This window comes from Tachyglossus aculeatus, chromosome 2 (genome assembly GCF_015852505.1).
Source record: "Tachyglossus aculeatus isolate mTacAcu1 chromosome 2, mTacAcu1.pri, whole genome shotgun sequence".
Classification (NCBI taxonomy): domain Eukaryota; kingdom Metazoa; phylum Chordata; class Mammalia; order Monotremata; family Tachyglossidae; genus Tachyglossus; species Tachyglossus aculeatus.
In genome coordinates, this window is record NC_052067.1 from 62,657,389 (window position 1) to 62,677,674 (window position 20,286).

The 20,286-nt window shown below is 41.8% G+C and overlaps 1 protein-coding gene across 8 annotated transcripts in view; it reads right to left on the reverse strand.

Moving 5' to 3' along the window:
• The window catches only part of ZDHHC14 (zinc finger DHHC-type palmitoyltransferase 14), a 309,503-nt gene that overhangs the window by 41,368 nt on the left and 247,849 nt on the right, over positions 1-20,286 (reverse strand). For 6 of the 8 annotated variants that reach the window (XM_038740329.1, XM_038740320.1, XM_038740364.1 and 3 more), the window contains exons 4-5: positions 7,646-7,783; positions 3,453-3,501 (exon numbers count right to left, since the gene is read on the reverse strand). In XM_038740329.1, coding sequence (XP_038596257.1) covers positions 3,453-3,501; positions 7,646-7,783 — 187 coding nt within the window. The remainder of the gene's footprint in view (positions 1-3,452; positions 3,502-7,645; positions 7,784-20,286) is intronic. The other 2 variants (XM_038740357.1, XM_038740337.1) reach the window with 1 other exon arrangement.

Consider the following 20,286-nt stretch of genomic DNA (forward strand, 5'->3'; position numbering starts at 1 on the left):
CTGCTTCAGAAAAACCAATCTGTAGTGGGATATTTTACTAACTATAAACATGTGACACAAAAATCATCTAATTCATGGCATAAAATTTGCTGGCTCCGAATTTGGAATAGTCTGGCTTCAATCATTTAGCCATTTGTTATTGACATGGCGGAGCGATCTAAATGGAATATGACCAAAATAGCTTTTCTTTTTTGTTTTGTCTGCAGCACAGGGAGAAGCAGCAGGGCTTAGTGGATAGAGCATGGGCCTGAGAATCAAAAGGACCTGGGTTCTAATCCTTGTTCTGCCACGTGTGCTGGGTGATCTTGGACAAGTCACTTAATTTATCTGTCCCTCAGTTACCTCATCTGTAAAATGGGGATTAAGACTGTAAGCCCCATGTGGGACACGGACTGGGTCCAACTGATTAACTTGTGTGTCTACCCCAGCGCTTAGTACAGTGTTTGGCATACAGTAAATGCTCAACAAACATCATTAAAAAACAAGTTTATGGCATGATATGGAATCCTAGAGGCAAGAAGACCAGTGGGTAGCAAAGCATGGATTGGAACCCCGGTCTCCTGACTCCCAAGCCTGTGAACTTTCTGCATGCACAATAATAACTGTGGTGTTTGTTAAATGCTTACTATGTGCCAAAGAGTGCTCTACACATTGGAGGAGATGCATGATAATTAGGTCCCACATGGAGTTTACATTCTAAGTAAGCAGGAGAACAGGAATTGAATACCCATTACTCATTTGAGGGAAATGAGGCTCGGAGAAGTGAAGTGACTTACCTAAGGTTACACAGCAGGTATGTGGCCGAGCCGGGGTTAGAAACCAGGTCCTCTGATTCTCAGGCCTATGCTCTTATTACTAGGCCACATTGCTTCAAATGTCAGAGTTATTCAGTAGTGAAACTGGATATAAAAGTCAGATATTCTGATCTATTGAAGCTCACTGATTCTTGAGATCTATCTCAGTCACAAAACACTGAGTTTTGTGGAACTCATAGTAAGGTCTGAGGTGAAAGCAAAGTTGGTTAAGCAGGGTTTAAACACTTTGATACTCACCCGAGCATCACAACACTTATGTAAATATTTAAATATTCTTACACACTACTATATCCCCTATCCATAATCTCTTTTAATGTCTGTCTCCCCCTGTAGACTGTAAGCTCCTTATGGGCAGGGAACACATTTACCATTTCCATTATACTGTACTTTTCCAAGACTTGGTACACTGCTCAGTAAGTATTACTGACCAATTGATTGCATTCCTTCCTTATCTGACTGCAGTTGCTAATAATTCTATTCTAGATACCAGTAACCCGAGGGGATGGGGAAGTTACTTGTTTTAGAATACTACAACACAGGCCTCTCTTTTTTAAAACTAATGCTGCTATTCTAATTAATTTGGGTTCACTTTAGGAGGGGGCAGTCTTTAAATGCTAAGGTTCATTTTATAGAGATTCCCCTTGGGTGGCTGTTCTCAGAAAACACTTCCAGGGTACAGAGTGGGCCTTTTTGAAAAGGTTTTGGCTCTAGAGCTCAGTGCACTTGGCAACCATTTTTCCCCTAGTGCCTCCTTAAAAGCAAGGAGACATTTAAATACCTCTCTTAAATGAGGGCAGGGCCAGTTTAATAGTCCTGATCTAGCCCATAGACTCTGTAGCTCTGGGGAAGTACTAGGTGAAGTAGATCAGCGTGGGATGAGACAGCTGTAAATCTATCTACAGCAAACAGTTCACCTTCAATTAGTGTCAGCTCAAAATTTAGATTTTGAGAAAAATGCTGCATGACACAACCAAATCCATTTTCAAAAAGACGTTGAGATTTCCCATTCCAGGGCTACTAATCCAAGATAGAGGAGCAAACTAATGCCAAAGCCATGAACTGTACCTCTTTAACGAGAACCATCACAGAGATCTACCTGTAATTTTAGCTTTTGCAAACTTCCCAAAACTCAGGCAGCATGAAAAAATTGCATTTAGGCCACAAAATTTTATTTGGTTTCAGTCAACTTTACTCACTGTAACTCCTCTCTTCATTAGCCATCACAATTTTCTTCTTAGCCCTCAGGCTCTTTAGCTTTTTTTAGAACCTAGGTTCCCCTGCCTATTTGTCTACTGTGTAACAATAGGTAAGTCACTTAAATTCTCTGTGCCTCAGTTACCTTATCTGTAAAATGGGAATTGAGATTGGGAGCACTTTGTGGGACAGGGACTGTGTTCAACCTGATTAGTTTGTATCAACGCCAGAGCTTTGTAGGGTCTGGCACATAGAAAGCGCTTAACAAACACCATTTAAAAAACCTATTACCTCTGTTACTTCACTTCATGACTTTCTCATTGGTGAACTTAAATTCTGAATCCAAATGAGGCTCCTAGAATCAAAGTTATGCTCACCTCCACACAGCTATGCACATGAGGAGAATGAATGACAACAAGATGCGCATATAACTGCTATATGATAAACTGAAATTTGGAAACCAAGATAAAGAGGACAGAGGAAATGTACTGGGATTATAGTCAAACAAAGACTCAGACATTGCTGCTTCTCAGTGGAAAACTGGGAGTCAAATGCCATACATAAGTAAGGCGCCTGTACTGCAATTCAAGAAAGTGATGCCTCTTTTTGAGTAAAAGCAGTACTTAATACAGTGCCTGGCACATAGTAAGTGCTTAATAAATACTACAATTATTATTAATATTACTATCGCTATTATTATGCCTCAGAAGAAAATAATACAAAAGCATAAACAGTACCCAGCATTGTAAACATCAAATATGATAATACAAGGGCCAACCTTTTGGGGCAAACAATGCCAATGGGCATGTAGGCCTTGCATTGGCCCTTTCAGTGTTTATTCTTATGGTTATTATGTGTCATCTGATGAATTTGATTTATTTCCTAAGAACTCTCAATAAAAAAACGACCGAGTCAAGAGATCATCTGGTACGTTCAGTCTCTAGGCAGGTGTACAGAAGAATTAGATTATCCAATCAGACGAAACATACTAGAATCACTGTTCATAATTAAAAAAAATGTTACCAACAATTTCCTACCCCAGGCATGACATCCTTACCTGGAGTGACTTTAACACGAAACTGATTTTTAAGAGCTTCTTGTGAACACAGAACAGTGTTTACCAACACTATCATACTGCACTCTCCCAAGTGTTTAGTACAGTGCTCTGCACACAACAAGCATTCAAAAGATACCATTGTTTGATTGCTGTCCCAGAGTAAATCTAATCCATGAAGGGAAAAGCTGACTTTTCCCAAAGGTGTCTCTCACTGATAGTCCTGCTGGTGTTGGCAGTTAAGATTTAATTTCCACCACCAAGTTCTGGAAAAATATTTTAGTTTTGCTGGGGAACCTGTCAAAGACTGGGACTGGGAGAATCATCAAACACTTAACATATTAGAATCTTTATAATCAATGCAATCAAAAGTCTAATCAAAAGGATATCTTGCCGGACTGTCCTTGAGGGCATTTAGGAAACCTGCATTCTGTGAACCTGTAGAAAGGAAACAAAAATTGAACATCGAAGTCAACATTTTTGAAGATAGCTTTCCTGGTGAGATTTCGCATCTCCATAAAAACAAGGGGTGTCTAAAGATCAATTAAATAATTCTATTTGCCAGTGATACAGCATAGGGTACGGATATGTACCTGATATCCTGTATTCAACAAAGAAATGCTAGATTCAGAATGAGGACCAACATCTGCAGGATATTTTCTCAGTAATAACAGATGGATGTCTGCATAGTCTCTCATAAATTACAGTTTTGATTGCCCCGCTTCTATTTATTTCCCATTTTAATAGCTAAACAACAACTAAACACTACTCTTTTCCCTTTTTTGTGAAAGGCTGTTTTTTCCAAATACATTAACTTTTGAACCTGAAGGTCTCATTAATATGTTGCATGTAAAAGATTGCTGCACACAGTATAAATAAGCTCATAAACTTCAGGTTTGGCTCAGTGGAAAGAGCACAGGTTTTGGAGTCAGAGGTCATGGGTTCAAACCCTGGCTCTGCCGATTGTCAGCTGTGTGACTTTGGGCAAGTCACTTAACTTCTCTGTGCCTCAGTTACCTCATCTATAAACTTAAGACTGTGAGCCCCCCATGGGACAACCTGATCACCTTGTAACCTCCCCAGCACTTAGAACAGTGCTTTGCACACAGTAAGCACTTAATAAATGCCATTATTATTATTTATGACAGACCTTTTAGCTATAATACATTTAACAATTCAGTCCTTAGTGAAAGAGAACATTCTTTCAAGCACCTGAACAACATTGCATGAAATTAGCAGAAGCTATCTGAGTTTGAGACTTGGAAATAGTCATTAAATAGTCGTATATGCAAGATCATGTGAATGAATATGTGTGTGCATATCTTTCCTTTTGACTTGATGTGCCATAGGATGGTAACAGATAAGAATCATTCCTTGTGGCCAAGAGTCATATCTACAGGTGGATAGAGAGCTAAACGCCTCAATGAGATTATGCTAGAATGATATCTACAGGTGGACAAAGACGTAAATGCCTCAATGAGGTTATGCTGACACAGCATAATGATGTAGGTAGAAGGCGGGAAGCCCTGGATGCCCGTCTTAACCTGATTTTTCAGCCTTCTCCTCCCCACTCCATCTCTGGGAAGTTCTGTATGAAACTCTGCAGCGTCACAGAACCTGGTGGGAAGAACCTGCAAATGGTAGATCTAACTTGTAAGGAAAGGATATCACGTAACTTTTTGCTTCATTCATAGGCAAGAAAGGGTCAACTCCTTTTTTTGGGGGGGGGGGGGGGGGGGCGTAGGCTTGTACATTTCCTCAGGAAAGAGGTCAAGGCCCCGAAGCCCAGAAAGGAGAATTTTCTTTGCCCATGAAATTGTGGCACTAAAAATGATCTTAGCTTCTGAAAAGCAAATGAGAAGTGCTTTCAAAAATCCTTTTGTAACAGAGAATGCTTACATTTGGAGGTGAAATATGCTCTCTGAGAACAAGCATAATCTTTAATACTGGTTTGTTCTTTTTCCAGTAGATATGGAAGCCCTTTGGTTCTGTAAGTGTCTGGCTTCCTCCCTCCCCACTGATTCTCCTGACAAGGAAAGGGTAGATGATGGCTCTGTAGCTGCTATTAAACAGCTCTTGGCCCTTGTCTGTGTTTTCTACATTTGGGAATAAGAGGAACCATGTGGTGAATTCTGCACTCACTCCAAGGAACACAAGTTCTTCTGAGGGGGATTGGTCAGAGTGTTTTTGAGTTATGAGTTTGGTTTCAAGGTAATAGTCATTCAGTCAAGTTGTAGGAAGGTAATTTGGTGATGACCATGATAGCAACGTATTCTTTATAGAAGCAAAAACTGAAAATAGCAATTTATAGCTCATTAGGATTACAGTGACTGAGACCACTTAAAAATATATTAAGCCCAGTTTCTATTTTACGTTTTCAGAGCCTCTTGCCAATAAGACTTGGGTTTAACTGTTTTTTTCCAGGATTCAGAGTGCTTTTTTGCTAATGCACTGGTCTTTAAACAAGACTTTCAGCCACCTCTACTGCTAGTTAAAGAGGCAGCAGACACCCAGGGCCAATGGAAAAAGTAAAACCCTTTTCCTTTGGGATCACAGGGAACAGAAAATAGATGTGTGCATTTGTGTAGGAGAAAGAAACTTGGGCTACTGTGTTTAATTAATCAATCAATGGTATTGAGTGCTTTTTATGGTACTTAAGTGCTTACTATGTGCTTGGCATTGTTTTAAGAGCTAGGGTAGATACAAGCTAATCAATTTGGATGCAGTTCATGTCCCACATGGGGCTCACAGTCTTAATGCCCATTTTACAGATGAGGTAACTGAAGTCCAGAGAAATAAAATAACATTCATTCATTCATTCAATCGTATTTTTTGAGTGCTTACTGTGTCAGAGCACTGTACTAAGCACACTTGCTAAAGGTCACACAGCATACAAGTGGCAGGGCCAGGTCCTTCTGATTCCTAGGCCTGTGCTCCACCTGCTAGGCAACATTGTTTTCCTAAGTGCTTACTGTGGGCAGATTACTGAACTAAGTCCTTGAGAGAATACAATACAATATGAAACCCATTTTTACACGTAAGGTCAACTGCCTTGAACATCGCATGAAAGGAGTCATACATGGTTTGGAATACCTCACTTAAAACATTGGACAGACTTCTGCACCCTGGCCAAGTGCACGGTGAACTGCCCGCTGAGGAGCAACAGGGTGCATTGTTTCCATGCACTGAATATTGCAGATAAGATTTCCACACTGGAGTTTTAAGCCTCTTTGTCCAAAACCATGGCTCTTATTTAGAAGCTATAGTTTCTCTTTTTAATATCCAGGTTTGGGCACTAAACGATTCGATTGTGTTTGAAATTAATTCAAGCCCTTTGATTGTTCCCAAGGAAACTTGCATCCCTAACTATGGCTGCAGCAGTCTCCATTGTTGGAGTGGCTGCTGAGGTACAGAAATCCCTTTGGAGGCATGGTAGTGGGATGCTGTATACCTGATAATGATTTCATTACAGTAACAGGAAAAGAGGTAATGCAAGTCTCCGATGTTGCTAATGGAACTGTAATGGAGCTTGAAAGGCTTAAATTTATAGCCCAGAGCCAATTTAACTTCCTACCTTATGGGGAAAAAGTAAAGTGCCAGAGTCAGGGGAATTCCTAAGTTATGCTCTACTAATGGGTGGAGAGAAAAAGGAAATACCTCAGGAAATACAAAATGAATTATCAGTCTAAAACCAATTTGGCTTTTGTTGACAGTTTGCCAAATGCCATTAGTTAGGAAAGCTACTTCTTGAAAGGGCTTTCACCTGTGCTGTGGTTGACTCACCCAATGAATGAATTTGACATGATTCTTTAGACCTTGAACATCTAGAGATAGTTGTTCAAGGCAACATCTATCCACCTGATAGCAAACCTGAATTTATGTTTAAAAAAATCAACAGGCAAGCAAGAGATGTATGAACAAAAAAGGCAAGAGCAGAAGTGGTAGCTACTCTAGAAACCCAATCCTTGATCATTTTCCTGAGGGATGTAAACACTTGCTCCAGCAGAATTCTTGTGGAAGATTCCTATTCCACAACTTTACTATCTGTAGATCATCCCTAAGCATAAAGCACACAATTATTCCTTTGGGAGGGTGTCCACAGAGGGAGGCAGTGAACCATACCAAAGTTGAAAGTGTGGAATCACTGCTCAAAGGGAATGTATCTGCTAATTCTGTTGCATTGTATTCTCCCAAGCGCTTAGTACAGTGCTCTGCACAGAGTGAGCACTCAGTAAACACCACTGATTGATTGATTAATTGAATAAAGCCTTGCTATAGCAACTCGATGTGGGAATTCAGACTACTACACTGTAGGATCTCACTGGGGATTCTGAATACTTGGCGATGTAAGGAAAAGGAAAGAGAAGGGAAAGGAAGGAGGGGGATAGAAGATTGATTTATGAGAGGAAATAAGAAGAGAAGAAGTAAAGAAAAGCTTGAAAGAAGGAAAAGAAGATGGGAATCAGGAGAAGAAACAGAAAACCCTGAATGATCAAAAGATTAAATCAAAATTTAAATAAATCAGAAAATCAAAGTCAAGCAAATGGCTACATACGTAATCTGATTTCCCCAGCATACTTACGAAGAATGACGTGGGTGATAACGAATGCAAATATAAAGACTGTCAAAAAAGACAGAGATAAAATAAACATAAAAAAAAATCTGTAGTTTCTTTTCCCCACACAGTTGCCTACCCAGGGACAGTGGTGATCAAACCGTTCTGAAATGAGAGGCAGAAAAAAATATGGAAATCAATTAATAAAATGCTTTTTAACTTGAGAAAAAAAATTCTGAATAGTATAACAAAATATGATGACTTGATAGCTATATCCAAATTATTCCCACAGAAGAATAATCAACAAACGAGAAACCCAATCCTTGGTCATTTTCCTGAGAAATGTAAACACTTGCTCCAGGAGAATTCTTGTACAAGATTCCCACTCCACAACTTTAAGTGCAACTTTAAGTGCAACCTAAGTGCAACGTAATTCCTTTAAGGTCATTTAAATGCAACACTGAGGTGATCTTTAAGAAAAAAAAGTTTAGATTCTTCCCAAACTGAAACTAAGGAAACATTATCTGGATTTTTTGCTACATTCACAGTCAGAATGAATCCACTTTTAATAAGAAATAATGTGTTTTCCAATCCCATCACTATTCCCTTTTCAAGATTAATGTTTCCTTGATTTTGGAGGAAGAAGGTGAGGCTAATATCTGGTGCTGTCTCCCAGAAACTTGGAGCCAGGATCCTGGATATTGGACGTAGCAGAATGGTTGGGGGATATGCAAATGGACAATCTATCTCCCCACCCTGCAGATCTTTAACACCCACTCTAGCTTTCCAGTGCAATGCACCCAATCAATGGGAGTTACTCAGTGATTACTGTGGGCAGAACACTACTTTCCCAAGTGGTTAGTACAGTGCTTTGCACACAGTAAATGCTCAGTAAATATGACTGAATGAATGAATGAACAACTGAGTTGTCATGGAGTTAGGAGACAGCAGTGTACTTACAAATGTAAAAGTAAACCCCCTCCCAAATAAATCTCCATGGAGAATTGAGAAGGGAAGTGAAATGTGATAATAACTGTCATCACAGTAACAGTCATGTTTGTTGGGCAGTTACTACATGCCATGCACTCTACTAAGTGCTGGGGTAGATACAAGATAATCAGTTTGGACACTGTCCCTGTGCCACATGTGGTTAACAGTTAAAGGGTGGGGGCGGAGAACAGGCATTTTAATCTCAGTTTTACAGATGAGGAAACAGAGGCACAGAGGAGTGCAGTGACTTGCTCAAGGTCTCACAGCAGACAAGTGACTCCTGACTTCCAGGCCTTTGATCTTTTTACAAGGCCACATTGTTTCTCAACATGGCCTAAGCTGTAAGCTTGAAGTGGGCAGGGAACTTGTCTACAAACTCAATTGTTTTGTACTCTCTCAAGTGCTTAGTACAATCAATCAATCAATCAATCAATCGTATTTATTGAGCGCTTACTATGTACAGAGCACTGTACTAAGCGCTTGGGAAGTACAAATTGGCAACACATAGAGACAGTCCCTACCCAACAGTGGGCTCACAGTCTAAAAGGGGGAGACAGAGAACAGAACCAAACATACCAACAAAATAAAATAAATAGGATAGAAATGTACAAGTAAAATAAATAAATAAATAAATAAATAGGGTAATAAATATGTACAACCATATATACATATATACAGGTGCTGTGGGGAAGGGAAGGAGGTAAGATGGGGGGATGGAGACGGGGACGAGGGGGAGAGGAAGGAAGGGGCTCAGTCTGGGAAGGTCTCCTGGAGGAGGTGAGCTCTCAGCAGGGCCTTGAAGGGAGGAAGAGAGCTAGCTTGGCGGAGGGGCAGAGGGAGGGCATTCCAGGCCCGGGGGATGACGTGGGCCCGGGGTCGATGGCGGGACAGGCGAGAACGAGGTACAGTGAGGAGATTAGCGGTGGAGGAGCGGAGGTTGCGGGCTGGGCAGTAGAAGGAGAGAAGGGAGGTGAGGTAGGAGGGGGCGAGGTGATGGAGAGCCTTGAAGCCCAGGGTGAGGAGTTTCTGCCTGATGCGCAGATTGATTGGTAGCCACTGGAGATTTTTGAGGACAGTACAGTGTCCTGCACACAGTAAGTGCTCAATAAATGCCATTGATTGATTGAGTGATTGATCTGAAAGTAGGAATGGAGCCCTTTACTTATCTAGTAGTCCAGACAGCTTTCCTACCTTGTGCCAGCAATGGCTTTTTCACCGTCATGGGAATTTATGTTAAATGTTTAATGCATTTTTGATTTACTGCTTCCCCTTCAAACTGTGACCAAGTATTCACCTTCTTCTACTATTCAGCTGATCTTTTATTCTGAGTGACACTGTAATACTGTCTCACCCTGTACATAGTCTGCACTGAGGATTGAAGGAGAAAATGCTAGATTTATGATCTTTTGGGGCAGTTCTTCCCCCAGCTCAGCATTTTCATAGATTATGCTGCTTTTACCTTTGGGTAAATGTGGAGATGTTCTGTTGTAAGGGCTGTATCAGGATGGGAAATATCAATGTACCCAACCGCACTGTTAGTGGGAACTAAGTATTACAATACAACAGAGTTGGTAGACACGTTCCCTGTCCATAACGAGCTTACTGTCTAGACCTAGTCTCCTAAAGGAGACTTATTGTTTACTGTTATATCATACTCTCCCAAGCATTTAGTACAGTGCTCTGCATTCATTCAATCGTTTTTATTGAGCGCTTACTGTGTGCACAGCACTGTACTAAGCACTAGGGAAGTATAAGTTGGCAACATATAGAGATGGTATCTACCCAACAAAGGGCTCACAGTCTAGAAGGGGGAGACAGACAACAAAACAAAATGTATGGACAGGTGTCAAGTCATTAGAATAAATACAGATAAAGCTAGATGGACATCATTAACAAAATAAATAGAATACTAAATATGTACAAGTAAAGTAAACAGAGTAATAAATCTGAACAAACATATATACAGGTGCTGTGGGGAGGGGAAGGAGGTAGGGCGGGGGGATGGGGAGGAGGAGAGGAAAAAGGGGGCTCAGTCTGGGAAGGCCTCTTGAAGGAGGTGATCACTCAGTAGGGCTTTGAATGGAGGAAGAGAGCTAGCTTGGCGGATGTGTGGAGGGAGGGCATTCCAGGCCAGGGGGAGGATGTGGGCCGGGGGTCAACAGCGGGACAGGCAAGAACGAGGTACACTGAGGAGGTTAGCGGCAGAGGAGTGGAGGGTGAGGACTGGGCTGTAGAAGGAGAGAAGAGAGGTGAGGTAGGAGGGGGCGAGGTGATGGAGAGCCTTGAAGCCGAGAGTGAGGAGTTTTTGCTTGATGTGTAGGTTGACTGGCAATCACTGGAGATTTTTGAGGAGGGGAGTAACATGCCCAGAGCGTTTCTGCACAAAGATGATCCGGGCAACAGCGTGAAGTATAGACTGAAGTGGGGAGAGACAGGAGGATGGGAGATCAGAGAGGAGGCTGATGCAGTAATCCAGTCACGACAGGATGAGAGACTGAACCAGCAAGGTACAGGTTTACAGTATGCACTCAATAAACACAATTGCTAGACTGACTAAAGGATGATTCAAATTCCAAGGGGACCGAGAAGCATTTTTAGATGCACATTCTCCAAGGAGGAAGGTCTATTTAGGGCCATCAGGAAATGCAAGGCTGTGCAACTGTGGAAAAATTCTGGGTAAAAAATCCTGAAGGAACCTGATAAGTCCAAATTCCTGGGGTAATTATGTAACCCCCATTACACTTAGTCTGGGCTGAAAGGAACAAAGGTATGCAAATAAAGAAAGAAGAAGAAGAATACTGCATTTTTATTTGAGAGAGGCATACGCAATTAGCAGACGTTTCCAAACAATGAAAGCTCTACTCACTGTTCATTTTACATGAATCAAAAGTAGAAATTACCCACCAGCAAGGAAGGGAAATAAGCTTCTGGTTGTTCAGCAGCATGCTTTTTCACCACAAACCATAGTAACACACTAAAAGTACTTTTTAGAGGCAGGCAGGTGGTTTTATGCTTAAAGGGGTGGCTAATTTCCACATTGGGAAAGTCAATCAATCAATCAATCAATCAATCAATCGTATTTATTGAGCACTTACTGTGTGCAGAGCACTGTACTAAGCGCTTGGGAAGTACAAGTTGGCAACATATAGAGACAGTCCCTAACCAACAGTGGACTCACAGTCTAGAAGGGGGAGACAGAGAACAAAACCAAACATATTAACAAAATAAAATAAATAGAATAGATATGTACAAGTAAAATAAATAAATAGAGTAATAAATATGTACAAACATATATACATATATACAGGTGCTGTGGGGAAGGGAAGGAGGCAAGACGGGGGAATGGAGAGGGGGACGAGGGGGAGAGGAAGGAGGGGGCTCAGTCTGGGAAGGCCTCCTGGAGGAGGTGAGCTCTCAGTAGGGCCTTGAAGGGAGGAAGAGAGCTAGCTTGGCGGATGGGCAGAGGGAGGGCATTCCAGGCGTGGGGGATGATGTGGGCCGGGGGTCGACAGCGGGACAGGCGAGAACGAGGCACGGTGAGCAGATTAGCGGCAGAGGAGCGGAGGGTGCGGGCTGGGCTGTAGAAGGAGAGAAGGGAGGTGAGGTAGGAGGGGGCGAGGTGATAGAGAGCCTTGAAGCCGAGGGTGAGGAGTTTCTGCCTGATGCGCAGATTGACTGGTAGCCACTGGAGATTTTTGAACAGGGGAGTAACATGCCCAGAGCGTTTCTGGACAAAGACAATCCGGGCAGCAGCATGAAGTATGGATTGAAGTGGGGAGAGACACGAGGATGGGAGATAAGAGAGAAGGCTAATGCAGTAGTCCAGACGGGATAGGATGAGAGCTTGAACGAGCAGGGTAGCATTTTGGATGGAGAGGAAAGGGCGGATCTTGACAATGTTGAGGAGCTGAGACAGGCAGGTTTTGGTAACGGCTTGGATGTGAGGGGTGAATAAGAGAGCAGAGTCGAGGATGACACCAAGGTTGCGGGCTTGTGAACCGGGAAGGATGGTAATGCCGTCAACAGTGATGGGAAAGTCAGGGAGAGGGCAGGGTTTGGGAGGGAAGACAAGGAGTTCAGTCTTGGACATGTTGAGTTTTAGGTGGCGGGCAGACATCCAGATGGAGATGCCCTGAAGGTCCTGACCTTTTTAAGTACACTTCAGAGGGGAGAAGAAACCTGCAGGAAAGAAATCTGCAGATGAATATATAATATGTGATTTGTCATAAAATGTGAGCTATTGTTCTAGAAATGATTGCTATCTTTACAACTGGCAATGTGTGGCTCCCTAAAAGGCTTGGGCTTAAATAATTACATATTCGGAATCCTGGCTTACTGGAAATCCATCCTTGGTTGGAAAAAATCTGCTGCATTAAAACAATTTTTCTCCATAAAAATACAAGTAAAACAAAAATGTCCACATCCAGTAACATCGTTTTCTTCGGGTATGCTTTCAAAAGAAGATTCTGGGGTCAATTCTCAGGAAAACTAAGAGGCAGATACCCAGCTTGACCACAGGCTCTAGAAAATTTCTCCTTATTTCCTACTGTCACACATGGGGGAAGGGGGAACTGTAGGATTTAGTGATTGCACTATGCTGGACTAAGGGACTCGAAACAACTTGCTTTATCAAGGAATTTCTACATAAACTTGTGCAAAGAATTTCTACATAACCTTGTGCCAACCACTCTGTCTGTCCAAACAGAGGGATAATATTGGTATTGACGATCAGTCAAAATAAATGAATAGGTCATCATCATCATCATCAGGGGTATTTAGGAAGGGCCTACTTTGTGCAAAGCACTGACCCAGACACTTGGAAGAATAAACCAGAAGCAAAAATATGGCCCCTACCCTCCAGGGGCTTACGATCTAATGGGAGAGACAAATAAATTAAACTGTGGGAACGGGGGAAGAACCAAGGAGAACAATGTAGTTCATAATGAGCTTAGAGTCTAGAGGACATTGCCAACTTCTCACCCACATCCTGCCCCTGGCCTGGAACTCCCCCTGCCACACATCCAACCGATGACCACTCTCCCCTCTGTCAAAGCCTTATTCATTCATTCATATCTATTAAGCGCTTACTGTGTGCAGAACACTGTACTACGCACTTGGGAAAGTACAGTACAACAATATACAGTTACTTTCCCTGCCCACGAGTTCACATTAAAATCACATCTCCTCCAAGAAGCCATCCCGACTAAGCCCTTATTTCCTCTGTTCCCTCTCCCTTCTCTACCACCCCTGTACTTGGATTTGAACCCTTTATTCACTCCACCCTTTATGCACATATCTGTAATTTATTTTAATGTCCATCTCCCACTGTAGACTGTAAGTTCCTTGGGAGCAGGGATCGTGTTTACCAACTCTGTTCTATTGTACTCTCCCAAGCACTTAGTACAGTGCTTTGCAAACAGAAAGCACTCAAAAAATATGATTGAGTTCACCGTGAAATTGGTTATGGTTGTGGGCCAGGCATGGGGCAAGAGCAGCTCCTGTAACTCCCCGGTTGGGTGTCACACTCATGCATTCATTCACTCAATCGTGTTTACTGAGTGCTTACCATGTACAGAGCACTGTACTAAGCACTTGGGAGAGTATAATACAACAATAAACAGACACAATCCTGCTGACCATGAGCTTATGTATTGATGGCTGCCCCATCGGCACCAGGGAAGAGGAAAGCTCACCCCCACTGCATTGTGTCTGGTAGCATGAACAGCGTCCACTCTCTGGCCATGCCACCCAGTGCTGCCCTACTCAGAGCTGGTGGCAGTGGGCGAGTGTGAATGTAACACTGGAACGGTGACAGGACAACAGGCAGAGTAGGTTTCCTTTCACTGGGTACCTATGCCTAAAACCTGTGTTCAGAAGCCTGAACTAGGCACATGGGGAAGTGTTAATAATGTAGGAATCTCCCGGTTGGAAATAAACCAGCCAAGAATTTGTGTGAAGGAAACAATTACACTAGAAGTAAGAGACAGTCAAGTTTGTTCCTACCATATTCTCTCTTGCCACTCCCTTTTCTTTCCTCCTCTCATCTCCTTCGTCTTATCCTCCCCCTTGTTTCTCTCTCCATTTTCTCACTATGATGGGTTTGTTAAAGCCCCACCCCTCCAAGCTCCACCCCAAGTTCATCATTATGCTGACAATGAAAAGGGTGCCACATCCAGCCTAAACATATAGCACAACCAATTTTCCCATAGGAGGATGTTACAAATAAGGGATTGTTTCCTAAACAAAGGTTAGAACCAAGGTTGGGCTTGAGAGGCAGTGTGGCCTATGGAAAGAGCATGAACCTGGGAGTAAGAAGATCTGGGTTCTAATCCTGGCTCTGCTACTTGGCTGCTGTGTGACTCGGTTCTCCTCATTGGTAAAATGGGGGTGAAATACCTGTTCTCCCTCCCCCTTATACTTTTAGCCCCATATTCGCTCATTCATTCATTCAATCAATCGTATTTATTGAGCGCTTACTGTGTGCAGAGCACTGTACTAAGTGCTTGGGAAGTACAAGTTTGCAACATATAGAGACAGTCCCTACCCAACAGTGGGCTCACAGTCTAGAAGGGGGAGACAGACAACAAAACCCCATATGGCACAGGGACTGTGTCTAACCTGGTTATCTTGCATCTACCCCAGAGCTTTGTACAGTACTTGACAAATAGTAGAGTGCTTAACAAACATCATAGTTAATATTATTCTTAATTTCATGTTTTGTTCTCTTTTGTTACCTGTTACCTATTGCTTCTTGTAACCTAGAGTCATTGTGTCCATTTTGCAAGCAAGCCACTGTCCTAAAGGCTTCTTTGCAGATTTGGCTAATCTATTTCTACTATAATTATTCAGAATTGCACACTCAATTACAGATGAGAAAAACAGCTATATTAATGCGTCCCCCACTTTTTATCTATTCAAAGGAGCTTTGACCTGGGAATCAGCACTCCTGGGTTCTAGTTATAGTATATATTTATACATATATATGTATATGTGTATATATATACATAATAAATATACAAATACAATATAAACACATACATTTATATTGTACTCTCCCAAGTGCTTGGTATAGTGCTCTGTGCACAGTTGTGCTCAATAAATATGGCTGATTGATTCTAGTTCTGTTTTTGGACAGAGAACCTATTAAAGGAAACAGATCTCATATTACTGGTTTGTACAGCCCTAACTGCAGTTTGTCTTCTCTGACAGAAGCTGCGGGAATTTGATGTTGAAACAAGCTCATGGGAAATATGTAGGATGCCCCTTTAAGGCTGAAGTAGAGTCCCTTAATTCAGCTACTTAAATGTCCCTGACTTTGTACATAGACGGTGTTTCAGGTTATTATTGCATGGTTTCATTTTTCAGATTTTTTTTTCTCTAAGGAAGCAATGGGTCCAAAATAGCCAAAAGATAGTTGACATAACTCTCTCTCGCTGAAGGATGACTAGGGATGAACATCAGTGAGGGATTTGGGGATTCATGTACTTATGCTTTAATTTTAATAAAGAAACAAGGGAAGAAGCTGGAGGAAGAGTTTTAGGAACTATTTGTCCCATTGGGTGAGTGAGTTCATTTCCCTTTAAGAAAAATTTTTTTAAGTGAAGATGTGGCTGAAATCGAAAAGGAAATACCAAATTAAATGGAGAATGTGGGATAAAGCTAGAGAAGTTAAATACAAACAACAAGAAAACAAATCCGAAGAACTTGAGGGAGAACAATATTTATAAAATACCATTTGGAAGAAATGAGTAAAAGGAGATGAAGGAAATTTTAAAGAATTTGAATGTAAATTTGAAACTTAGGGGAAACTGTTGATTTGGCTTGTCAAACTCGAGAAGTTTCTTGTGAGAAGGAAAATGAAGTTCTGTGTATTCCACTGGACAGGCACGGAAGTATAGAAGAGACAGGCACCAGAACAGGGCTTGTTTTGTGCCAGAGCTTGTAGTGGCTCCTGTCCAGTTTACTGAAAAGAATCTCATTGCATGGGTGTCCTTCAGTGCCCCCACAATTAAGAGGGAACACTGATTTAGAGGGAACCAAGTGCAGTTGGTGTGGAAGGAGGAGCCGTGTGGCCTACTGGAAAGAACACAGGCTTGGGAGTCAGAGGACCTGGGCTCTAATCCTGGTTCTGCCACTTGCCTGTTGAGTGACCTTGGGCAAGTCAGCTAACTTCTTTGAGCCTCATCCGTAAAATGGGGATTGAATACCTGTTCACCCTCCTACTTAGACTGTAAGCCCCATGTGGGACAGGGACTGTGTCTGATCTCGTTGTATTGTATCTACTCCACTGTTTAGTATAGACTTTGGCACATAGCAACTGCTTAACAAATACCATACCTATTATCATTAAGAGGCATTTGGTCCTGTCAGTAGGAGAACTTCTGCTCCTCAAGCCACCTTGGCTTCCTTCTCTCCTTCCCAACTTGGTTGGAAGTTTCAGCCAAGAGAGGTTTACTTGAGTGGGGGCCTGGGAGACATAACTAGTTTTCCACATGCTAGGATCTTTCCCAGTACAAACTAGGCACTGAATGGGAACATCTGAATTACAAGCTTAATGTTAGGAGCTTTCTGAGAATAACATAAGGAGGACATCAAAATACTAAGGCTCAATCAATCATTCCACTAATGGTATTGTTTGAGTGCACAGCACTGTACCATGTGCTTGGGAGAGTACAATGGAGTTGGTAGACCCAAATTCTGCCCTCAGGCTTACAATCTAGCATCTTGTCTAGAAGAAAAGGAATCGGTTCTAGGCCTGGTTTTGTTAAACACATCCATAAATAAGTATTCCATGAGGTCTCCAACATCTTCTTGGTGGTACACTGCCATGCATATTCATTCATTCATTCACCCATTCATTCAATCATATTTATTGAGCGCTTACTGTGTGCAGAGCACTGTACTAAGTGCTGGGGAAGTGCAGGTCGGCAACACACAGAGATGGTCCCTACCCAACAGCGGGCTCACAGTCTAGAAGGGGGAGACAGACAACAAAACAAAACATATTAACAAAATAAAATAGAATAAATATGTACAAATAAAATAAATAGAGTAATAAATACATACAAACATATATACATATATATAGGTGCTGTGGGGAGGGGAAGGAGGTAAGGCGGGGGGGATGGGGAGGGGGAGGAGGGGGAAAGGAAGGAGGGGGCTCAGTCTGGGAAGGCCTCCTGGAGGAGGTGAGCTCTCAGTAGGGCTTTGAAGGGAGGAAGAGAGCTAGCTTGGTGGATGTGGGGAGGGAGGGCATTCCAGGCCAGGGGGATGACGTGGGCCGGGGGTTGACGGCGGGACAGGTGAGAATGAGGCACAGTGGGGAGATTAGCGGCAGAGGAATGGAGGGTGTGGGCTGGGCTGTAGAAGGAGAGAAGGGAGGTGAGGTAGGAGGGGGAGACGTGATGGAGAGCCTTGAAACCGAGGGTGAGGAGTTTCTGCCTGATGTGTAGGTTGATTGGTAGCCACTGGAGATTTTTGAGGAGGGGAGTAACATGCCCACAGCGTTTCTGTACAAAGACGATCCAGGCAGCGGTGTGAAGTATGGATTGAAGTGGGGAGAGACAGGAGGATGGGAGATCGGAGAGGAGGCTTATAGAAGAGGAGGCTGATAAAGTGCAGGAAAAGTGTGAAAAATGTGAGGCAAGGGAAAAATAATCAAAATTATAAATAGACTCAAAATCCAAACCTAATCTTCCTACCTTCAGTCTATCCCCTCTGTAATCCACACTCCACGAATAATCTTCTTGTAGCTTTCCTCCCCTGTCTTCAAAATCCTTCAATGGTTGCCTAACTTACTCCACAGCAAATTCCTGAGCATTGGCTTCAAGGCTCTCTCCAAGTCAAACATGCTTAGCATTTATGTATGCATCTTTATACTTTACTGGTTTTTCCTACTTGGAATTTATTTTAGCTTTGGCCTACCTACCCTAGAGCTCCCTGTGGGCAGGGATCAAGTCTACAAATTCAACCGTACTCTTCCAAGCACATATTATAGTGCTCTGGTCCCAGGGGGCGCTCAATAAATACTGCTGATTGACTGAGCTTACATAGTGGCTTTCTTCACTTTTACTCTCCAACTATCGCTATGCTCCTTGCCTAACTCTGCACTCAACTATTGCACCTCTAATGCATAACTCATGCTGTTCCCCCAGTCTGTAACTCTCTTTCTCCACAAATCCATCAGGTGACATATCTTCCCATCTTTAAAGTTTTCCTAAAACCCCACCTACTCCAACAAGTTTTCGCTCACTAACTCATTGACATTAATTATAATTACTGAGCACTTACTGGGTGCAGAGCACTGCACTAAGTGCTTGTGAGAGTACGATATACCAATCTAACAGACATATTCCCTTCCCACAGTGAGTTTACAGTCTAGAGGGGGTAACAGACATTAATATAAATAAAATTACAGATATGTATCTTCAGGATTCATTTACATAGCTAACATTTTTATTTACTTATATTTACTTTATTTACTTTTATTTACTTTATATTCTGTACTTTCAAATATTTTAAGCATTTTCATCATGATAGGTCTGTGCTGCTTGTTCTTCCTTTGTCTTTCGCTACTGATAAAAAAACCCAATTTTGTCTGTTTCCCATTTTTCAGAGATAAACATTTGAGATGAGTTGGTTAGGTTAACAAACAAAAGGTTCAGAAATGGCAAGCAAAAGGAAAATAGATATATTTGAAAGCACCTCCTTAACCTGAAAATGACTTTCAAGGAGGGATTCAGTTAATCTATTATTTTGTATGCATCCTTTGGAGTCCCCATCTAGAGACAGAATATTAGATTGATTGAGCCATTGGTCAGACCTAGAATGGCACTGGTTATAATCTTTTACTCATTAAAAGGGAATTTTGTAAATCATTTTTTAAAATATCAGATTTCCCAACTCAGAGTGATCACCCCCACCAATCTACCAATCTTCTCAAAAGAAAAACCGTGTTCACTAAGACCATCTCAAAAGCCTTTTCAGTTTCTTGGAATAAAACAGTTAGGTGAAAACAAAGTGGCATTATTATACCCTTATAGCATAGTAATTACCTTGATCCTCATTTTACCTAATAATGTTGTTCTGTTAATGGACTCAGCATATTCTCCCCCAAAGTATATTTTTTAAAATCTAGAGTTTGAGTAAGATAATTCCATTTGTCAGTGGGGGTTCCTTTCACCAACCTCTTTCCATCAAACCACCATGCACAAATGTTCTTAAAACCCTGTTGGTAACCACTAGCCTACTTGATTAACTGAAATCCAAACATACCTCCTATTTCATTCATTCATTCATTCAATCGTATTTATTGAGCACTTACTGTGTGCAGAACACTGTACTAAGTGCTTGGGAAGTACAAGTCGGCAACATATAGAGATGGTCCCTACCCAACAATGGGCTCACAGTCTAGAAGGGGGAGACAGACAACAAAACATGTAGACAGGTGTCAAAATCGTTAGAATAAATAGAATTATAGCTATATGCACACCATTAACAAAATAAATAGAATAGTATGTCCAGTCCTAGGTCTCTATATTTCTTTGTCATCTATTCAATCACTATTTACTGAACACCTAACTTTTGCTTTGTTATTTGTCCCTTTGCTCCAAAACATTGGCCAAATATGTATGTGTCTGCTTGTCTTTCCATTACATTGTGAGCTCCTCCCTGGCAGA